The sequence below is a fragment of the Budorcas taxicolor genome, chromosome 5, assembly GCF_023091745.1.
Source record: "Budorcas taxicolor isolate Tak-1 chromosome 5, Takin1.1, whole genome shotgun sequence".
In the NCBI taxonomy this organism is placed as follows: domain Eukaryota; kingdom Metazoa; phylum Chordata; class Mammalia; order Artiodactyla; family Bovidae; genus Budorcas; species Budorcas taxicolor.
Window position 1 is genome coordinate 43,764,253 of NC_068914.1, and position 19,654 is coordinate 43,783,906.

The following is a 19,654-nucleotide window of genomic DNA, read 5'->3' on the forward strand; positions in this document are numbered from 1 at the left end:
AGTGGGTTGCCATTTACTTCTCCAGGGGATCTTCCCAACCCAGGGATCAACCCAGGGATCAAACCAGAGTCTCCTGCATTGACAGGTAGGTGGATTCTTTACCACTGGGCAACCAGGGAAAGCCCTCTTAATTACCACACAGTAGTTACCCAAATGTCCTAAGACAAAAAAAAAAAAAAAAAAAGTCCCAAGACAGACGTCTCCATAACACCTGGGAATGCAAATGTTAGAAATGCAGATTCTCAGCCCTCAGCCCAGTGAGTCAGACACCGAGGTGGGGCTCAGCTGTCCAGCTTAACCAGCCCTCTAGGTGGTGCTTAGGCTGGAGAGGCCTTTGCACTACACCATTCTTCCTCTGGACTTCTAAAGTGGCTACACTAGATAAAGTTAGGTGAAAAGATAAATAGGGAAATGGCAGCGCTAGGGAGGGAGAAACAAGCACCTCGCTGGCTGCCCCAAGGTATGTGTGCTGCACATCTGTTCCACTCGCCTTCTCCACTATTTCCCCTAGGAGGTGGGCCCTCCCACCAAGATGACTGTCCTAGTGTTCTCCTTCACATTCTGGCCTCCTCACACTGAGGTCAGGGCACTTCCATTCCCAGCTGTTCCCTCCTTCTGGGTGGCCTTGAGTTGGTTGTGTCTCCTGATCCACAGACATGGCCTAGTGACCCCTTCTTTTCTTGGCCCATTTGTTCTTAGCAGCCTCAGGGCTCTATAGAATCTCTAACAATCCTTTATTAAACTCTACCCAGCTTGAGAGTGCTATCTGTTTCCTTTAGGATCCTGTTTGATAGTCTGCAAGGCCCTTCCCGGGCCCTCATTTCTCCAGATACCTCCACTTTTAGTCACTTGTCATTGGTTGGTTTGTCTAAAGACCCTGGAATATACCAGGCTCTTTGCTGCTTCTGGTCCTTTGCCAGAGGATCCAGTGCTTCAAATACTCTTCCTCTTTTTTAGCCTGGCTGAGGGCACGTCTCAGCAGAGATGTCCTTTTCTCCCAGAGGCCTTTGTAGATCTTCCTCTAAAGTCAGATACCCAGTCATTCTCTGTCAAACACCCTCCTCTTTTCTTTCATACACAGTTGTACACATATCAACTCGTGGTTGAGTAAATAAATTTGTGTTCATTTGTTCAGGACCTGTCTTTCTCAATGGCCTGTGATCTCCATGAGGGCAGGGCCCACGTCTGCTTTGTTTACAGTTATAAAACTTAGCATTTAGCATACAGGCTGGCACATGGAAGGCAGTCAATAAGAATGAATGAATAACTGTCTATTCCTCATACTCCAACAGTCATACATCTGGACTCCATGTCAAGTCACATAGTATGGGACAATGCAAAAGCCTGGGCTTTTGTAATTATCGTTCAATATGCACCTCAGCTAGCTGGGGGTCAGTATCCTGTGTTTTCATAGCCTGAGTTTCCTCAGGGCTCACCAGCTCTCATGGTGGCGGCAATCACTGATGACTATGACATCCTTTGTTTACTTATATGGCAGGCAATATTCCACTTAGCAGCCGTAGTGTGGAAGGACAGTGTTGAAGACCATCCAGAGGCGAGAAGACCCAAAAAAAGGTAAAAGGATAAAAAAGAGGGAAGTGTGAGCACTTTAACCAGGGCAAAGGCAATGCAGATGTGGTTTCTACTAGAGATGCTCAGGAGTACAGTATCCCAGGTCCTACAGTGGAGGAAAGTGTGAAGGATGAATCTAGGATAGAGCTCTTTTTGCACTGGCCAACTAACCGATTTTATCTATCGGGCCAGAGGTGGTAGTGAAACAGGAGTCCTAAAGAAAACCTGAATTCAGCTTTTAATGAGTAGATTGTGAGGCATGCGCAGGACATCCAGGTGAAAGCGGTCCACTAGGGCTGTCAGAAGCCTATGGTTTTTTATCAGGACCTGCTAGAGACACAGCCTTGTTATGTCACTAGCATGAAGGAGAAATGACAAATCTAGGGAATAACATCTATAACACTAAATGTGAAACCAGTGTCAGCTTTACAGTTTTTCTCCCTTATTTTGGACAAGGGAATGAACTCTTTTCATTTCCCAAGAGGTTCAGGAAGGACCAGCGTGCCGGGGCTCTGCGTTTCAGCTACTAGAGGGGCAGCCCCGCCCTCCAGACCAGGGAAGAGCCCATGCTTTTCCAGTTTCACTTCCCTGGAAACTCTGGACTCTATCCCCTCCACTGTTCCGCTCCAGGGCTTCTCGCTCAGGTTCCCTCTCAACTTCGAGGGTCCGCAGCTTCCACCACGTCCCACGGCTCGGCGGTCTCCTTTACATCATCAAAGCGCGCCCCATTCCGGTTTCTCCTGCTGGCCCGGCCAAGCCGCGATAGTCAGCGCTGCACCTCCATGTCACCACAGCGCACCCTACCTCTCAATTTTTCCTGAGGTCTCGACCACGCCCCGAGGCTCGCGCAGAGCTGGACGTCATCACAGCGCACCACACAGCCTGGCGCTGCTCTTTGACGTCTTAATCGCGCGCCCTCCCGCCCATCAGGTGTTCGAGCTCCGCGCGCGGGCTGCGCTTTAGCCCCACGGCTTGAACGTGCGCTGTTTGTTGCCTGTCCTTTCGGTCATGTTCCCGACAGTCTCCTCTCCGCGGACCCCGGGGACGGGAACTCGAAGAGGCCCCCTGGGCGGAGTCGGGCCGGGCTCCACGCCCCGGGCGACCAGCAGGAAGGGTCTGACCCTGGCGTCTTCTGTCAGCTCACCCGTGCTCTTCTCTCCGGCCGGCCGTCGGAGCTCCCTGAGCTCGCGGTGAGTGGTCATCCTGGGTTGGGTTTGGCGACTCACAGGCTCACGGGCCTCCAGAAGCCACGGAACCAGGGACGGGGAGGGACGCCAGAGTGTTGGAAAAATAGACATCCGTCACCCTTGCGTGTGATTTATTTCAGCCTCGCTTTGATTAATTCGTCAATTGAGTCTTTGCTTCACACACTTTGCATGGATTTACCTTTGTGTAGAGGTGGAGTAAGCTCCGGGAGTTGGTGATAGTCAGGGAAGCCTGGCGTGCTGCAGTCCATGGGGTGGCAAAGAGTCGGATACGACTGACTGAGCGACTGAACTGAATTGAACTGAGAGGTGGAGAGGGCCTTCCCAGGTGGCTCAGTGGTAGAGAGTCTGCCTGACAAGCAGGAGACGAGAGTTCGATCCCTGAGTCAGGAAGATCCCCTGGAGAAGGAAATGACAACCCACTCCAGTTTTCTTGCCTGGAAAATTCCATGGACCGAGGAGCCTGGGGGGCTACAGTCCGTGGGGTTTCAGAGTCCAGCACGACTTAGCAACTAAACAACAACAGAGGTGTTGAATTAGAATCTGGTGATTAGAATCAGGTGGTTACCTGCCTTGTTCTTATTACCCCTGTGATCTGGTGTAGGTCACACATGATCTCTTCATCTGCGAAATAGCAGTAATGAACCTAATCTGAGCCTGCCAAAGGAGTCGAAATAAAACGCCACAATGCAGATGTAAAGTGATGGTGGCAATGAAGGGCTCAAACCCTGTAGAATCATATTTGCCTAACATACTAACTTCCTGTTAACATCTGCTGATTGGTAATTAAAGGGATTTTAGCTACAGAAGTTAACTCTGCAGCGAAATTAATAGGGGAAAGACTTTCCATAAGCAACGAAATAAGAATAGTTGTTATGTTACCAAATAAAAGTGTGGCGCACCAATGCACATCACTTGTGAGACCATGCTCTGCATCTCCCCTTTCATAGTTAATCTAGAAGCACGTATGTTTCTTGAGTGGTTCCCTTTGAATTCGTCTATCAAAAATGAATTTGCCTCTGTAAGAAAATGGTAATTTTGAGTCTTGAACTAATATTTAAAATTTATGTATAGAAAATTGCAATATTTTAAAGGAGAAATGATTTTTAAAAAATAATACCTTATATTCCTTGACATTTGTAAAGTGCTCTTCAAATTGTTTTCTACTCCTTTTGACAAAAGTCAGTGAATAAAAGTCATACTTTGTTTTCATCTTTTTATTTTAATTTCTTAACTTTTGGTGATCAACTCAAAGAAGAACCATTGTTATATTCAGTCAGAAATAATGCTGTCACCCACTCTGTATGTGAACTCATTTAATGATGAGATCCTACGATAAGAGAATAACTTTTATATTGATATATTTATACTTTTTCTGAATGTTAAGAAGGTGAGAAGGAAATATAATCTCTACTGCTGTATCTGTTATTGAAGAAGAGGTAACAGCAGATAACTCATGACCCCACTTAATTTCTTGATTTTGGTGGTATATCTGGTAAAATCTTATATTTCTAGATTTGATGAGAGCTTAAAGATAATGTAACCCAATGTTTGTAAAACTTTTTTGACCATAGAATATAATAAACTGGACTCTATATTCTATTTTGTTTTTCAGAAATGTTGAATGAAACCCTCAAAATGAGCTATAATTTGAAAAATACTGATTTAGTCCAACTGTCTTATTTCACAATTAAGGAAGCATAATTATAAAGAGTTTAATGCATCTAATTACTGAAGCATGAGAATTGAAGCCAGATTCTGTTAGGTTTTTTTTTTTTTAATGAAAAATACATTTACACAGTATACATGAGCCAGAGTTTTTCACTATTAAGCTTCATCTTCGTTTATCAAAGATTTTCTCTTCATTGTGAAAATATATACATAACATTATAATGAATAATGGAAAAATTTTAAGTTATGAGTAAAATAATATGGTCTCATTTCTTTAGAGGAACACCTACGCGAATATTCCCACACCACTCCATAACTGAGTCTGTGAACTATGATGTGAAAACATTTGGATCTTCTCTCCCTGTTAAAGTCATTGAAGCCTTAACGTTGACTGAAGGTGGGTGTCATTTTCCATTTGTCTCTATTAGCAATTCAAATGAAGCCTAGGTCTGGCATGAAGATAGAAATCTGTGCTTTCTCTGGTCACCTGGTAAAGAGTGACGATGCAGAAGACCCCGGTTCGATTCCTGAGTTGGGAATATCTGCTGGTGAAGGGATAGGCTACCCACTCCAGTATTCTTGGGCTTCCCTTGTGGCTTTGCTGGTAAAGAATCTGCCTGCAATGCAGAAAACATGGGTTCAATCCCTGGGTTGGAAAGATTCCCTGGAGAAATGAATGGCTACCCTCTCCAGTATTCTGGCCTGGAGAATTCCATGCACTGTATAGTCTATGGAGTCACAAAGATTGAGACATGACTGAGCAACTTTCACTTTACTTCACTGGTGTACCTTCACTTCCCTGGGGAGAAATAGGTGACTTATTTGGTTTTTCATTGTGTTTGAGAAATATAACAAATTTGGGTAGCAGAATGAGCTCATTTTAGCACAATCAAAATAAGTATTTATGGTTGTACATACTGTGTATGCAAAACTCAGTCCAATTTCAAAAGTTGTTTGAGTATATGAAGTTTAGCTTTCTAAAAATAGCCAAAAACTACTGTCCTGCTGCCTCCCGTTATTGGGTTTAATAATGCAATAGAATGAAGTCTTACCTCCATTTTGGATCTGTGTAGTACCCCAGAAGCTGTATGCATAATTTTTTTTTTTACCTTTCATGCTCACTTTTATTTTCCTTTTTCCTTCTCACCTAAGAACTTTTCCACCCACCAATTTTCTTATAGCTATAAAGTCATTTGATGTTGGTCAGGTACCATTTTATCCCCTAAAATTTTGGTGGCATCAAAATATGACAGTTAACCAGTGTTAAATCTATAAAATATTTATATAGCACAGAACTTAAAGCATTAGACACTGGGCAATTAAACCACATAAACATTGGACAAGACCCTTGTCCTACATGTTCAGAATCAGGTGTTCACAGCCCCTATCTGGTGGTTGTAACATGATTCAAAAGGCAGCATAGGCAACAGCCAAGTTACTTTGAAGGACATGGAATACTATGATCCAGAAGGACATTATGTTGTTACTCCAGTGTCATGTACCACTCCACCTTTCTCCAAAGGTGGTCTCAATAATTCTGAAATGGCAGGTCTGGCTGATATAGGATAAAGACAACAACACAACATTTACCCTGTGGAGATATCCTCACTCCTACTATGCATGTATGGTGATCTTGAATGCAACTCGTCTTGAAATCTTATCATGATAATTCTGGGTTTTTAGGTTGGGTGATCCATCAATCTTGCACTCAACTGTTAACTTCTTTTATGTCATCCTTATTAACAAAGATGAACTAGAGGTAGCTCACCTAGTGGCTTAGATAGCTCCCATGCAGTTTTTTCCTGTAACGTGAAAAGTATTTTAAATCTCTTTCCACTGGGAAGTTAAGTTGATAGAACTGCTGGGCGTTCATTCTTTGCAATACATTCTATCCTTTAATCCAATCATTCTATTCATTTTCACGAGAATACAAAGGTTTCCTGTGTTGTAGCCAAGCTTGGCATCATCCACACCTCTGCATGCTTCAAGGAAGGCAAGAGGAAACTGACAGGCAGTATAATCTGGACCTTTCTGCTCAGAAGAGTTTCCATTGTTACATTCTGTGAGATTCTGTTCTTCTAAGGCATATGGCTTTAGAAATTTCTTAAGCTCATCAGTGTACCTTTTATAGGACTCTGGATTAGACATGCCAAATGAAAAATCCAATACCATCACTAGTTTTGGAAAAACCATTTAAGTCCTGAACTTGGAATCTGGTCATGATATTTTGGAATCTCATTGTTCAGAGTCTGAAGTATAGCCCACATTGTGAATGAAAAGAGTGCAGCCAGGAACCCATAAAAGAGTAGGTGGAAGAGCAGGATCAAACCCCAGCTCTTAGCAGTGCACCCCAGGAGCTCTCTGGTGGTCACGTTTTAGATGAAGAGCTTCCACTTGGCCAGGCTCTGTTTGAAGGACTTTTTGTCTGTCTTTGTCATGGTGTGTGCTGACCGCATGGGGAGTGGTGGCACGGTGGTACAGGAGGCGAGAAGGGCGGAGGCTTGTCCTGGTTTGAGCAGCAGCAGAAGGCAGTATGTCCAAGGGACCCTCCTCACTATGGTGAGCACTCAAGGCGACTGCTCTGCACCATGCCAGGCTGGGCTGCCACTCTGGCCAAATTTATGTTATCAGTTTTGTGCACCATTAGAAGATTCTCTTGGCAGAAAATTATTATTTTTATTTATTTTTAAATATTTGTTTATTTTTGGCTGTGCTGGGTCTTCATTGCTGCTCCCAGGCTTTCTTTAGCAGCGAGCAGAGGCTACTCTCTAGCTGAAGTGCATGGGCTTCTCATTGCAGTGTCCTCTCTCATTGCAGAGCACAAGCTCTAGGGCATGCCAGCTTCAGTAGGTGTGGGGTATGGGCTCCAGAGTGCAGCCAAAGAGGTGACCCATGGGCTCAGTCACTCTGCAGCATGTGGGATCTTCCAGAACCAGGGGCGGGACCTGTGTCCTTTGCATTGCAAGGCAGATTCTTAACCATTGAACCACCAGAGATGCCCCCCTGGTAGAGAATTAGAGTGGAAGTGTGGAAGGTGTGGTCAACACGAGCTTCAGAAAGAGGCCATTAAGGCTGAGAAGTTGGGGTGACTCTAAGAGCAAAGTGCAGAGCATCCTTTGATTTCTTGGAACAGTGTTTTTCAAACTGCAGGTAGTGACTGAAATCACTTTGGTGGCTCATGACCAGCATTTTTTTTAAAAATGAAGTGGAGTAGATTGCAGAATGTCAGAGTGCATCTCATTTTGTTTTATTTAAATTGTGTATGACTACATCATGCTGTGAGATGTATTTCATACTGTGAATGACAGTCAAAACAGTTTAAAGTACTCCATTCCATAAAAGGGAACATTTCTCATCAACTTGAACTAGCACATCTTACCAATAAGTCCATGGGAGCTTCAGGTACAATTATTTTCAGACAACTAAACTTCTACTAACCTCTGTCATGCATTGTTCCTGGTTTAAATATATATATTTTCTTTTCCCTTCTAAAAATTTCAGCTTAAATTGCATTTAAGCCTTTGACACACTCCTGGTTCATGCCATCAGATCATGTTAATAACAAATAGTACACAGGCTCAGAGGAGAGAGTTTCTAGAAATCAGGATGTGAAAACTGAAGACTATGTAAACTTGAGAAGATCTCATCCTCACATGGAAATTTCCAAGCCCTAGTCAGTTGGTGTACTGAGTCAGGGTTCTCAAGTGTTCACCAGTGGAGGATTTGGAGCTGCCACGGTGCTTTTAGGGAAAGAAAATACCAATCAGGTATCCCAGTTCAGCAAAAAGCCCACACTCAACCTAAGTATGATTTGATATTTATATTTTAGCTTATACCTTATTGGTGCATCCCAGTTCAGCAAAAAGCCCACACTCAACCTAGGTATGATTTGATATTTATATTTTAGCTTGTACCTTATTGGTGCCTTTTATTTTGCTCCTCTACCCTGTCTTCAGATGAAGAGCAAAGCTCACATTGATTAAATTTCTAGGACTGTTAATGCATTTACACAGGTTTAGCACCAGAACTTACAGCAGCAATAGAGAAGTCTTCCCTTAGCCACAGGCATAAGTTCCAAGACCCCCAGGGGTTGCCTGAAACAGAATGGCACTGAACCCTGTATATACTGTGTTTTCCTATACATACATGCCTATGATGAAGTTTAATTTATCAGTTAGGCACAGTAGGAGAATATCCAAATTGCCGCATCACTTCTCTGTGCTTTGTGGCCACGTTTTAGTAAAACACAAAGTTACTTGAACACAAGGACTGCAACACCAAGACGGTGACTCTGATAACAGACTACTCCTAAGTGGCTAATGGATGAGTGGTGGGTACAGCGTCCATCCACTGGACAAAGGAGTGATTCACGACCCCATCAGGACAGCGGGACACTGCAGGATTTCGTCACAAACTTAGAAGTGTTATTTCTAGAATTTTCCATTTAATATCTTAGGCCCCATTTGACTACAAATAACTGAAACAACAGTTGAAACTGAGGAAACCTAACCCCTTTAGGTTAGCATATAACAATCTATCATACATTCAAAGAGCTCTTATTTGAAAATCTTGTTCTTTTGCAGGAACATGATTTTTCCTTGAAATGTTTTATGTATTTAATGAGGGGGTTTATTATTTGTGTTGCTTTATCGAAAGAAAATTATGAATTTTACTAAATATTATAAAAAGTGAGATAAACTTATAACAAAAAAGAAATATTAAACCTAAGACCAGAACATAGTTTTTACCTTTCAATATATTTATAACAGTGGTTGTCAAACCACTCTTACTTTGGATATTAATAACTCTTGAATTATTCAAGAGTATTTTTTGTTGTGAGTTAATCTTGTGTGTGTGGTGGTTACTCTTTTGAGTAAAGAGTATGGCAGTAAGGAAGATTTTGGTATAAGAAATTTTTGCAGTTTTAATTCATACTGTAAGATTAATTACGTACTTTGTTTTTTTCTTCAGTTGATGATCAGCTGACTGTTCACATAGATGAAGGTGGATGGGCTTGTCTGGTCTGCAAAGAGAAACTCATTATTTGGAAGATTGCTCTGTCACCTATCACTAAGGTAATGATTCTTTAAAGAGCTGGAGGGAGAGAGAAGAGAAAATTCCTAATTGGCTCTGAATTTTTACCCTAACTTTTTAGAGTTGTTGGAAATCTGTAATTTGAATCGACTCAAGCATTACAGATTTGCATTTTTATAGTAATATGAAATACCGAGCATGCATACACATTTGTGTATTGGGAAAAAAGTTTCTCTCCTTATCATGATTTTAAACAAGATATATTTTATTTACATTTAATAAAGTTAAAGACATTGACATTTTTAATGAGTGTCATGCTAGTTGCTCTGTGCAGTGAGGTCTAAGACTAAATGCCATCCACAGAAACTAATGAACTGAGCTTCTAAGAGGACAGGAGCGTGTTGCACTGAGTCTACTGAATCACGTGTAAGAAATAGGAAAAAATTGTGCCAGTTTTTATAATGCTATTTAACGCTTCATTGTCTCCTTTTCACACGGGGGCTCTCATTTGTATGTTCACTGCTGGACTCTCAGCAGCCTCTTTCTGTCCACTTCAGATCAGGCATACTCTCTTGCAGTACTCATGCTCATGGGGCCTTTGTTCCACTGGGACTCAGGCTCCAACTTACCTAAACTCTTCATGTCTACTGGTCTCTGTACACCTGCTGTCTAGAAAACCATGTTTGTAGTTAGGAGCATAGGTGAGGGAGAGGTCCTGTGGTGGCATCCTGAGTTAGAGGAAGCCTGATATTGGCTGAATCTCAGAAATATTTTCTAGGCAACTTTGAATACTTACTCTAGTCATGCCAATTTTAAATGTCAACTCAACAAATCAAGATTAGACTGGGAAAATTCCATAGGAATCTACACGGTTCTTTCAACAGTGGACTTTTTTTTGGTCTGGGAAGAGATTGGAGTAGTTTCTGTTAAGGGTCTGGTCTAGCTATTAAGTTTTCTTGACTCTATATCTCTTAAAATATTTTGTTTTAAAATTAGTGAAAATGACGATGGAAGCCTGATCAAAAAGATGTAAGAAGTATTTCTAGAATAGTATTTCTAGCAGTGAATTAGAATCTAACGTATGCAGAGAAAGTGAAGTCAGGTGCATGTTCAAAAATTGGATTTGAAATGAAAAATTTTTTGTTTGGATTTGTTTTATAGTTATCTGTTTGCAAAGAGCTTCAGCTGCCACCTAGTGATTTCCACTGGAGTGCCAACTTGGTGGCTCTCTCTTATTCTGCTGCCTCAGGCGAAGCACATTCTACTCAGGTGGGTGACTTAAATGCTTACTGAAGTAGATTTTTTTTAAGATAAGGGAGTTCTGAAGTTGGGGGAATCACCCAGTTGGGTTTTGAAACATAGCTGTAAAGCCGCAGAAATCAAGACAGAATGGTCATGGCAGAGGTAGACACACGGGGGAATGGACCAGAACAGTGTACACATACGACCCACACAGAGATGGTGCACTGATCTTTGACAGGGGTGCAGAAGAAATTCAGTGAAGTGAGGATGGTCTTCTCAATAAATGGTGTTGGAATCATTGACCATCTTTAGGAAGAAAAAAAAAATTCCTCCTAAACCTCATGTAAAGATGAACCCCAAATGGATCATAAGTCTAAATGTAAATTGTAAAACTAAAAACTTTTAGAAGAAAACAGGAAAAAAATCATCATGACATGGGGTTAGTTGAAGAGTTCTTAGAAATCACCAAAAATGTGACTCATAAAAGAAGAAAAATCGATAAATTGGACTTAATCAAAATTTGAAACTTGGCTTTGCCAAAGACCCTGAGAAGAAAATGAAGAGAGAGCTACAGATTGGTAGGAAATACTATAAATCAAATGTCCAATAAAGGACTTGTACCCAGAACATAAAATGAACTCTCAAAACTTAGTAAGAAAACAAACAACCCAGTTTAAAAAGTAAGGCATAGGACTTGAACACTTTACCAAAGAGAATATAAGGATGTCAAATAAGCGGTGAAGAGACATTCACATCGTTAGCCATTAGGGGAATGCAAATAAAACAAGTGAGATACCAGTTCACTCTTACCACAATGGCTGCAGTTAAAAGCACTGACACTGCCAACGGCTGGTAAGGATGTGGAGCAACTGGAACCTCATACGTTGCTGATAGGCATGCAGAATGGTGCAGCCACTGATTTTCACTTTCTCAGAAAGTTAAAGTGCCCTTGCCATATGACCCAACAGTTCCATTCCTGGCTGTTTATTTTAGAGAAACTAAAGCTTATGTTCACACACACACAAAACAATACACTAATGTCATAGCACCTTTATTTCTGATAGCCAAAGGTGAAAATAATCTGAATATCCTTTAGCAAGTGAATGGATAAATAAACTGATTCTTTCATAGGATGAGATACTGCTCAGCAGTAAAAAAGACATGAGCTGTTGATCCATGAAACAGCATCGGTGAATCTCAGAGGCATTGTGCTAAATGAGATAAACCATTGTCAAAAGGTTCTGTTCTATATGATTTCGTTTGTTTGGCGTTCTCAGAAAGACAGAACTATAATGATGGAAATGGGGATTTCCAGGGGTGAGGGAAGGGGAGGATGTGACCAAAGGGAAAGTGTTATGGAGCTTTGGTGCTGATGGACTCTCCTATATCCTGTTTGTGGTGGAACATACAGGAGTCTAAAAGTGAAAGTTTTAGTCACTTAGTCATGTCTGACTCTCTGTGACCCCATGGACTGTAGCCACCGGGCTCCTCTGTCCGTGGAATTCTCCAAGCAAGAATACTGCAGTGGGTTGCCATTCCCTTCTCCAGGGGATCTTCCCAACCCAGGGATTGAACTTGGGTCTCCCACATTGCAGGGAGATCCTTTACCATCTGACCCACCATGCATTTTAAAATTCATAGGACTGTAAAAAGCGAAACATTTTATACGACCTGAAGAGAAGCCAGAGTATAAAGATTCATAGAATTATAAAACAGGAGGAGAAAATATCAGTTTTACTGTATGATAATTCTTTAAATATGGAAAAAAAGAATTTTTCCCCTGATTTCTGTTCATGAGTAATGCATTGCCCTGGTTTCTTTATGTCAGTGTTGTCAGACTACCGCTCTGGGCTCCTTTTCTTGTGTTTGCTGAGTGTTACGATCTTGTTTCAGGCTGTTACTGTCATGGTTGCCACCAGAGAAGGATCCATCCGCTATTGGCCAAGCCTTGCGAGTGAAGATACCTACACAGAGACGTTCGTAGATCTGGGAGGTGATAAGACCTACAGTTTCCTAACAGCAGTACAGGTATACGATGGATATTCTTTTATATTTATTGGGAAACTGTCATTTGGCTTGGAATTCAGGTTTGGCTGACTAAAAATTTGTGATTTTGAGCAGATCATACAGGTAGGGGTGGGAGAAGATCAAAAAAGAGGCAAGGAAAGAACGTAAGGATCTAGGATTTGAGCACTTAGACCCAGGGAAGCCCTTCTCGTGGGACTCTGACATGTCAGTGGAGCATAGTAGCCAGTGGTATTCGTTTCTGTCAGAAACATCTTTAGAGAGTGACTCAGAAACTCTTAGAGGAAGACTTGTTTGCTAATACATATTCTGCTGGTTTACCAAAGAAATAAAATCTGATTCTTGATTTGTTGAACCTATGTAATGTGAACCTATAACTTAAAAATCAGAATTTAAAAAAAGTAATTAAAAAAATGGCTCTGAAGTTTTTCTGTGTAGTATTAAGTGAATGGATTCATAAATAAATTATTTTTTTAAAATAGCACTGTTCTTTTTTTATTCTTTAGATTTATGTTGAGGTACAGATAATTTCCCTCGAAGCATATCAAAGTGATTTGTGTTCATTTTCTTTTCTTAGCCTTAAATACTTAACTGAACTAATTTCACATTTGTTCACAGGGAGGAAGTTTTATTTTATCCTCATCGGGGGGCCAACTAATCCGCCTGATACCTGAAAGTATAGGAAAAATCCATCAGCATGTCCTGCCTCAAGGACAAGGCGTGCTGTCAGGAATTGGTCGGAAGGTTTCTTCTCTTTTGGGAATTTTATCTCCTAGTAGTGATCTCATTGTAAGTTGGTAAAATAACTTTGTTTTACTAGCTTGTTTCTTAATGAAATCAGTAAGTTGGCAGTCTCCTATGAAGTTAGTGTTGCCACTGTATGAACAGTGGTGTATGTGAGATGAAAACTTTGATCTTTCAGTGAAGCATTTTTATTATGATGATTAGATGAGTTCATACTAACCCTCTTGCATCCTCTGTAACATTAATTATTCTTAAGTTTTATAGATTATCTGATAAGTTCATTTTTTGAATTAAAACTATGATGTAAAGTTATAAATGTGTTTAAGGATTAGTTTTGCTTTCTAGACGTAACCAAAAGTGTGCTTTCCACCCCCGAGCCTCCAGCTGTCTGTGTGGATGATGTCTGCTGGGCTGTGCCTCAGACTCTGGAGTAGTGAGTGAAGATGCTGGGAACTAACATCTTCAACTAACTGCACTAACAGAGCAGTGGGGCATCTGCTCTGCCAGGAGCCCTGTGTGTGTTAACAGAGCAGTGGGGGCATCTGCTCTGCCAGGTGCCCTGTGTGTGTTAACAGAGCAGTGGGGGCATCTGCTCTGCCAGGAGCCCTGTGTGTGTTATCTCCTGTAATTATTGTGATCTGTAATATATAGAGCTTCATGTCCCATTTGTGTTAAATAACTGAGGAAATGGCCTCAGTGAGGCTACCAAAATTGCCCAAAGTTCAAAACTGCTCAGCGACAGATGCGTGCCCACATGTGTGTGAACTAAGAGCACATTCCCCCGCCCCCGACTTTTTTAAACATTTTATTTTATAGGAGTATAGCTGAGTAGCAATGCTGTGGCAGTTTCAGGTGGACACTAAAGGAACTCAGCCATACATACGCATGTAGCCGCTCTCCCCCAGACTCCCCCTGCACCCAGGCTGCCACATAACACTGAGCAGAGTTCCCTGTGCCATGCAGCAGGTTCCTTTGCATTAGCCCTGTTAAATACTGCAGTACCACATCCTTTATTAAATGGTGCTTTTCCCTCTGATTTCAGGTTGCTGTCATTATCTGCTTCCTTAAATGGTCTTTGAACCTAAGCTTTAACATGTCTAGAAAAAAAATTGCTCATGTTCTCTTCTCTCCTATTGACTTACAAAACTCATTTTTCTTTTGACCCCTATTTCTAATGGCACTGTCACCTTTTTCACAGACCCAGGTATAAAATCCTGGTTGTGTGTGTATGTGTGTCTCCCTCTCTTTATGGGGCAGAATATTTACCAGCTTCTCTAGATTTGAGTCATAGTGACAGGAAAAGTGGAGACAAATAGGGTTTTAGTTCAGCAGTCATATATACGCAATTTTTAAGTTGGGTTAGATGTGTTCTTCAGAAGCAAGGAAGATGAAGTAATATAAACGTGTGGAACTACACACACCCCTCCAGATTCCTTCTGCTGTAACACATCTCTTGTGCTCACAAGCTATGGATATTATCTCCTTAGCTTACTTGGTTTACAAACTGACATTCAAGACTGTGCTGTGTGTGAACTTTAGTTTTGCTTCTTTCCTAGCTATAATCCACATTCTAGTTTAGCAGGACTGTGTTTTGTTCTTTAAAGAGCCTCTGACTTTCCTGCCTCCCTACTCTGCTCTTCCTGGGCCTTCTGCCTGTGAAAATCCTCCTTACTTTCAAGGTCTATTTCAGGATCACTTCTTCCCTTGAATCCTAAATGAAGAATTCTGCTAGGATTACTAATCAAATAGCTATAAAATATACGATTTTTTAATTTCAGGAAAATCATCATTGACACTAGAATTTAATAATCTATAAACTTTTTTTCTCCTCTCCATACAGCTTTCAAGCGTCCTCTGGGATAGAGAGCGAGCGAGCTTTTATAGCCTGACAAGTTCAAACATCAGTAAATGGGAATTAGATGATTCTTCAGAAAAACAAGCACATAGTTGGGATATAAATAGAGTCCTGAAGGAAAACATTATTGATGCTATCTGGGTAAGGAACAGTAACATTCATCTCTGTCATTTTTATTTATATAAAATTGCTAGATCCTTTAGTTGTATTTAGTAGAACACATTTCAGTCATCAGATAAGCAGAGTATTCAATCTTTAGAAGTATTGGGACTCACTGGTTTACTTAATTTTTTAAATGCATACATTATTCATTCAATAAGTTTGACTTACTGTGGATGAGGCAGTTTAGTAGGTGCTGGGGATATAAAGGTGAAAAGAAATGATTTCTATACTGAAGGAGCTTACATTGTTGATATTTTCATGTAGGGATCTGAAAGTAACTATGAAGCTATTAAAGAAGGGGTCAACATTCGGTATTTGGATTTGAAGCAAAACTGGTAAGCAATTCATTTGTCATGCAGAACATAGGTAGTTGTTTGGAAAAACAGATTGGTGTTTGTTATAGAATAATAAGCACCCTTGCTGTCTGTTCTTCTGATGTGTCTAACCCTAATCTTATATTATTCCACCTTATTGAATCGCTTTGTTCTGTCTGGCAGTGCTAATTCGTTTCAGAAGTGTCGGCAGTTTTCGGCCTTCCACTGAGTGTCCCATTAGCTGTCTGCCCTTGTTAGGGATCATCTGTTGTGCTCGAATAGCTGGAGCTTCTGAGAGCTGCCTGCCCCGCTGCTGGTTGTGTTCCATGCTGTCGTCTTTGCTGACTCAGTGGAGATTCTGGGGGCTCTTCTCCAGTCCTTTTTTTGTTGCTGAAGGAGCTTTAGCCTGAGTTTGTGGCTGTATTGAATAAAGGAAGGATGGATGAGGTTTTGTCCTGGCGGTACAAGTCAGAACTCAGTCATGGTTTATAACTGAGTCACTCAGAGTGAATTTCCTCTGAGAACCAATGCTCTTGATGGTGCTTAAGATCTCAAGTTAGTCTGATAAAACTACTTAATCCCATGTTGTTGTTTAGCTTTAATATTATGGTCATATAGAACTGAAAAGCCATTTACAATAGAGCTTCTGGGATATAGTTTATAATGAGTGCAAACATATGATTTGTAATTCTTTAAAACACAGCTTACTGGAAGTTAGGATAATTTTTATGTGTTTTAGAGTAATTTAGTAGAACAAATTCTGCTTGTTTCTTGGCTTACAGTTCTGCTGTTTAATTTTTCTCTCATGGGCTGTTGAGACTTGTCAGGATCCTTCTTTCTAATTTCTGAAAAACTTATGTGTAAACTATTATGTGTAAACTATCAAAGAAGTAAAAATAATGTATATGCTTAATTTCCAAAAACATTTTAATTAAATACAGTTTATCTTGTTTTAATTTATCTTTACTGGACCTCCATCATAAGTTTAGAACTGGTGCCAGGATGCAGCCAACTGTGGGGAAGAGGATGTGAACATTTTTTCACATGTAATTTTCAGAATGGAAACATAGGTTGAGCACAGAGAAGCATGCTTAGGACTTGCTGTGCTGAGGCAGCCACAGAATGCTGCCGTGCCGGCGTGACTTGATTCTTGTGCGGCCTGGGAGATGCAGTTCTCATTCTCCTCCTTGGCCCCTCCCACCGTTGCTCCAAGAGATCCAGTCGTCACCCTCTGTATCCTCAGTTCCACTGATGCTTGTAGACTGTTCCACGTCTGAGTAGGTGTCTTCTGTGTAAGAAGCATGTGTCTCCCTGATGCTTGTTGCTCTTCCTTGATCAGTTGTTGAAGTTTTTACTGATTTGCAAATTAATTATCTTTCTATCATCTTTACTACCCAAAATAGCTTCATGTTATTTTAATCATGAAGATTTTTTTTTTTTGGTAAAGATGTGAAATGAAGCTGATCTAAGCACCACTTCCCGAGGAATTCTTTATTAGCCGTGTCTCTGGGCCTCATTGGCACCTCTCACCAGAGGGAGCAGAGGATGGCTCTCAGGACTGAGTTCTCTGTGGCCTTGCTCACCACCCTCATCCAGGAGCTGTTTAGGTCACTGCCAGTATGTTTCAGTTTGGACCAGTGTCCTTGAAGTTTTTGAGGGAATTCAGGTAGAAATGATAAGAGTTGGGGAGCTGGGAAAAGGGAACAGTGGAGAAGGAAAATGAAGCTGTGTCGGGACTGCTTGATTTGAAGTGCATGTCATCTAGTCAGTAGCTTGCTTTGTTATTTTTAGTTGTCAGTAGAGAGTGCTTGCCATCCTGTTAATATTTCTGAAACTTGAATGAAAGTTGTTAAAAATGCTCCTAAATGTTTTAGGAGTTGAGATTAGAGACCATTTGATTTTTTTTATGTTGGTGGCAACAATTTTGCTAGACTTAAGAGGACCACATACATTTTTAAGATGGAAAAAAGTTTGTTTTCACCTATACAGCAGCTTGAATATACAGTAGCAGTTCTATGATTGGTTATTAAAGGTAAAACCAAAATGCTTTTCTTCTGTACAAAAGTAAACTTTAAAAAGCAGGTTAGATCGGGGTTGGCAACCTTTTCTGTAAAGGGTCCAAAACTATATTCTTAGGCTGTAGGGACCATGTGGTCTTCGTTGCAGCTATTCCACTCTACCAGTGGTAGCAGTAGAGCATCCGTAGACAGCACACAGGCAAGTGGGCATAGCCGTCTTGCAGGACAGACTCACAGAAACTCACCTGCGCAGTTTGACTTGAGAGCTGCACTCTGCTGATCCCTGTGTTTGGTGATTTGTTGGTCTTTTTTAGTCAGATTTATTGAGTTACATTTCACATACAGTAAATATTTTGTACCCTTTTAAAAAAAAAAGTGTATAATTTGGTGAGTTTTGAGCAGTGCATAGTCAGTTAACGACAACCATAATCAAGATACACAACAATTCTATCACTCCAAAAATTACTTTGTACTCCTTTGTCAGGGGCTTTCTGGGTGGCTCAGTGGTTAAAAAAAAAAAAAACAACCTGCCTGCCAGTGCAGGAGATGCAGGAGACACGAGTTTGATCCCTGAGTTGGGAAGATCTCCTAGAGGAGGAAATGGCAACCCACTGCAGTATTCTTGCCTGGAAAATCCCGTGAACAGAGGAACCTGATGGGCTATAGTCTGAGTATGCATGCACACACTCCTTTTTCAACCCCTTCCTTCACTTCCAGCTCCTGGCAGCCATTGATGTCTTTTCTGTCCCTATAGTGTAGATGGCATCATACAGTATAAAGCCTTTGGAGTCTGGTTTCTTTCACTTAGCATGATGAATTTGGTATTCATTCAGTGTTTCCTTCCTTTTTACTGCTGAGTAGCTTTACCAGGATTTGTTTATTCAGCAGTTAAAGGATATTGAGTTGTTTTCATTTTTAGCAATTATGAGTAAAGTCACTATAAACATTTGTACACAGGTTTTTGTGTGAAGATAAGTTTTTATTTCTCTTAGGTAAATATCTAGGACTGGGCTTGCTAGGTCATATGGTAAATGCATGTTTATCTCTTTAAGAAATTGCCAAACTGTTTTCCAAAGAGACAGTATATCTTTCTTTTTCATTGATTAGCGATGGGCTCCTAATTTTGGCAGCAGCATGGCACCTGGCAGACAGCCCCTGCCTTGTCTATTACTCTCTGATAACAGTAGAAGATAATGGCTACCAAATGTCAGATTCAGTGACTGTGGAAGTCACTCAGTATAACCCACCTTTTCAGGTAAGATTTCTGTTAACAAGCTAAATGACCAAGTGGCAGTAACTTGCTGAGTTTTTTCTCCCTAACCGTTGCAAGGTCAGATTCTTTGAGATATTCACCTGTAAGGCTTAGAAATATGTTTAATTTTTTAAAAAATCTCTTTATTGGGGGACTTTCCTGGTGGTGCAGTGGCTAAGACTCTGTGCTCCCAATGCAGGGGGCCCAGGTTCAATCCCTGGTCAGGGAACTAGATCCCTCATCCCGCAACTAAGAGTTTGCACGCTGTAATAAAAGATCCCACACGCCCCAACTAAAACCTGGTGCAGTCACATGTAAATACATTTTTTAAAGTAAAATCCCTTTGTTTATTTATTGTCGTTAGCCACGCCGTGCAGCTTGCAGGGTTTTAATCCCCTGACCGTAGATTGAACTCAGGCCCTCAGCAGCTAAAGCAGAGTCCTAGTCCACATTGGACCACCAGGGAATTCCCAGAAATACATTTTAAGTAGCTAGTGTTTAGGCACTGCATTCGGTTTGCCATCTCATACTCACCCTCTTTTCAGCCTCAGCTAAAGAGA

At 41.1% G+C, this 19,654-nt stretch overlaps 1 protein-coding gene and 1 pseudogene across 1 annotated transcript in view; one reads left to right on the plus strand and one right to left on the minus strand.

Annotated features, from left to right (window-relative positions):
• Positions 1-2,510: 2,510 nt before the first annotated feature.
• The window catches only part of NUP133 (nucleoporin 133), a 55,811-nt gene continuing 38,667 nt past the window's right edge, over positions 2,511-19,654 (plus strand). The window contains exons 1-9 of the mRNA XM_052640169.1: positions 2,511-2,762; positions 4,727-4,845; positions 9,420-9,523; positions 10,644-10,751; positions 12,618-12,752; positions 13,368-13,538; positions 15,334-15,489; positions 15,775-15,845; positions 18,950-19,097. Of these exons, the coding sequence (XP_052496129.1) occupies positions 2,581-2,762; positions 4,727-4,845; positions 9,420-9,523; positions 10,644-10,751; positions 12,618-12,752; positions 13,368-13,538; positions 15,334-15,489; positions 15,775-15,845; positions 18,950-19,097 (1,194 nt within the window). The 5' untranslated portion in view covers positions 2,511-2,580. The remainder of the gene's footprint in view (positions 2,763-4,726; positions 4,846-9,419; positions 9,524-10,643; positions 10,752-12,617; positions 12,753-13,367; positions 13,539-15,333; positions 15,490-15,774; positions 15,846-18,949; positions 19,098-19,654) is intronic.
• Positions 6,063-6,886, minus strand: LOC128047793 (sodium/potassium-transporting ATPase subunit beta-3-like; annotated as a pseudogene).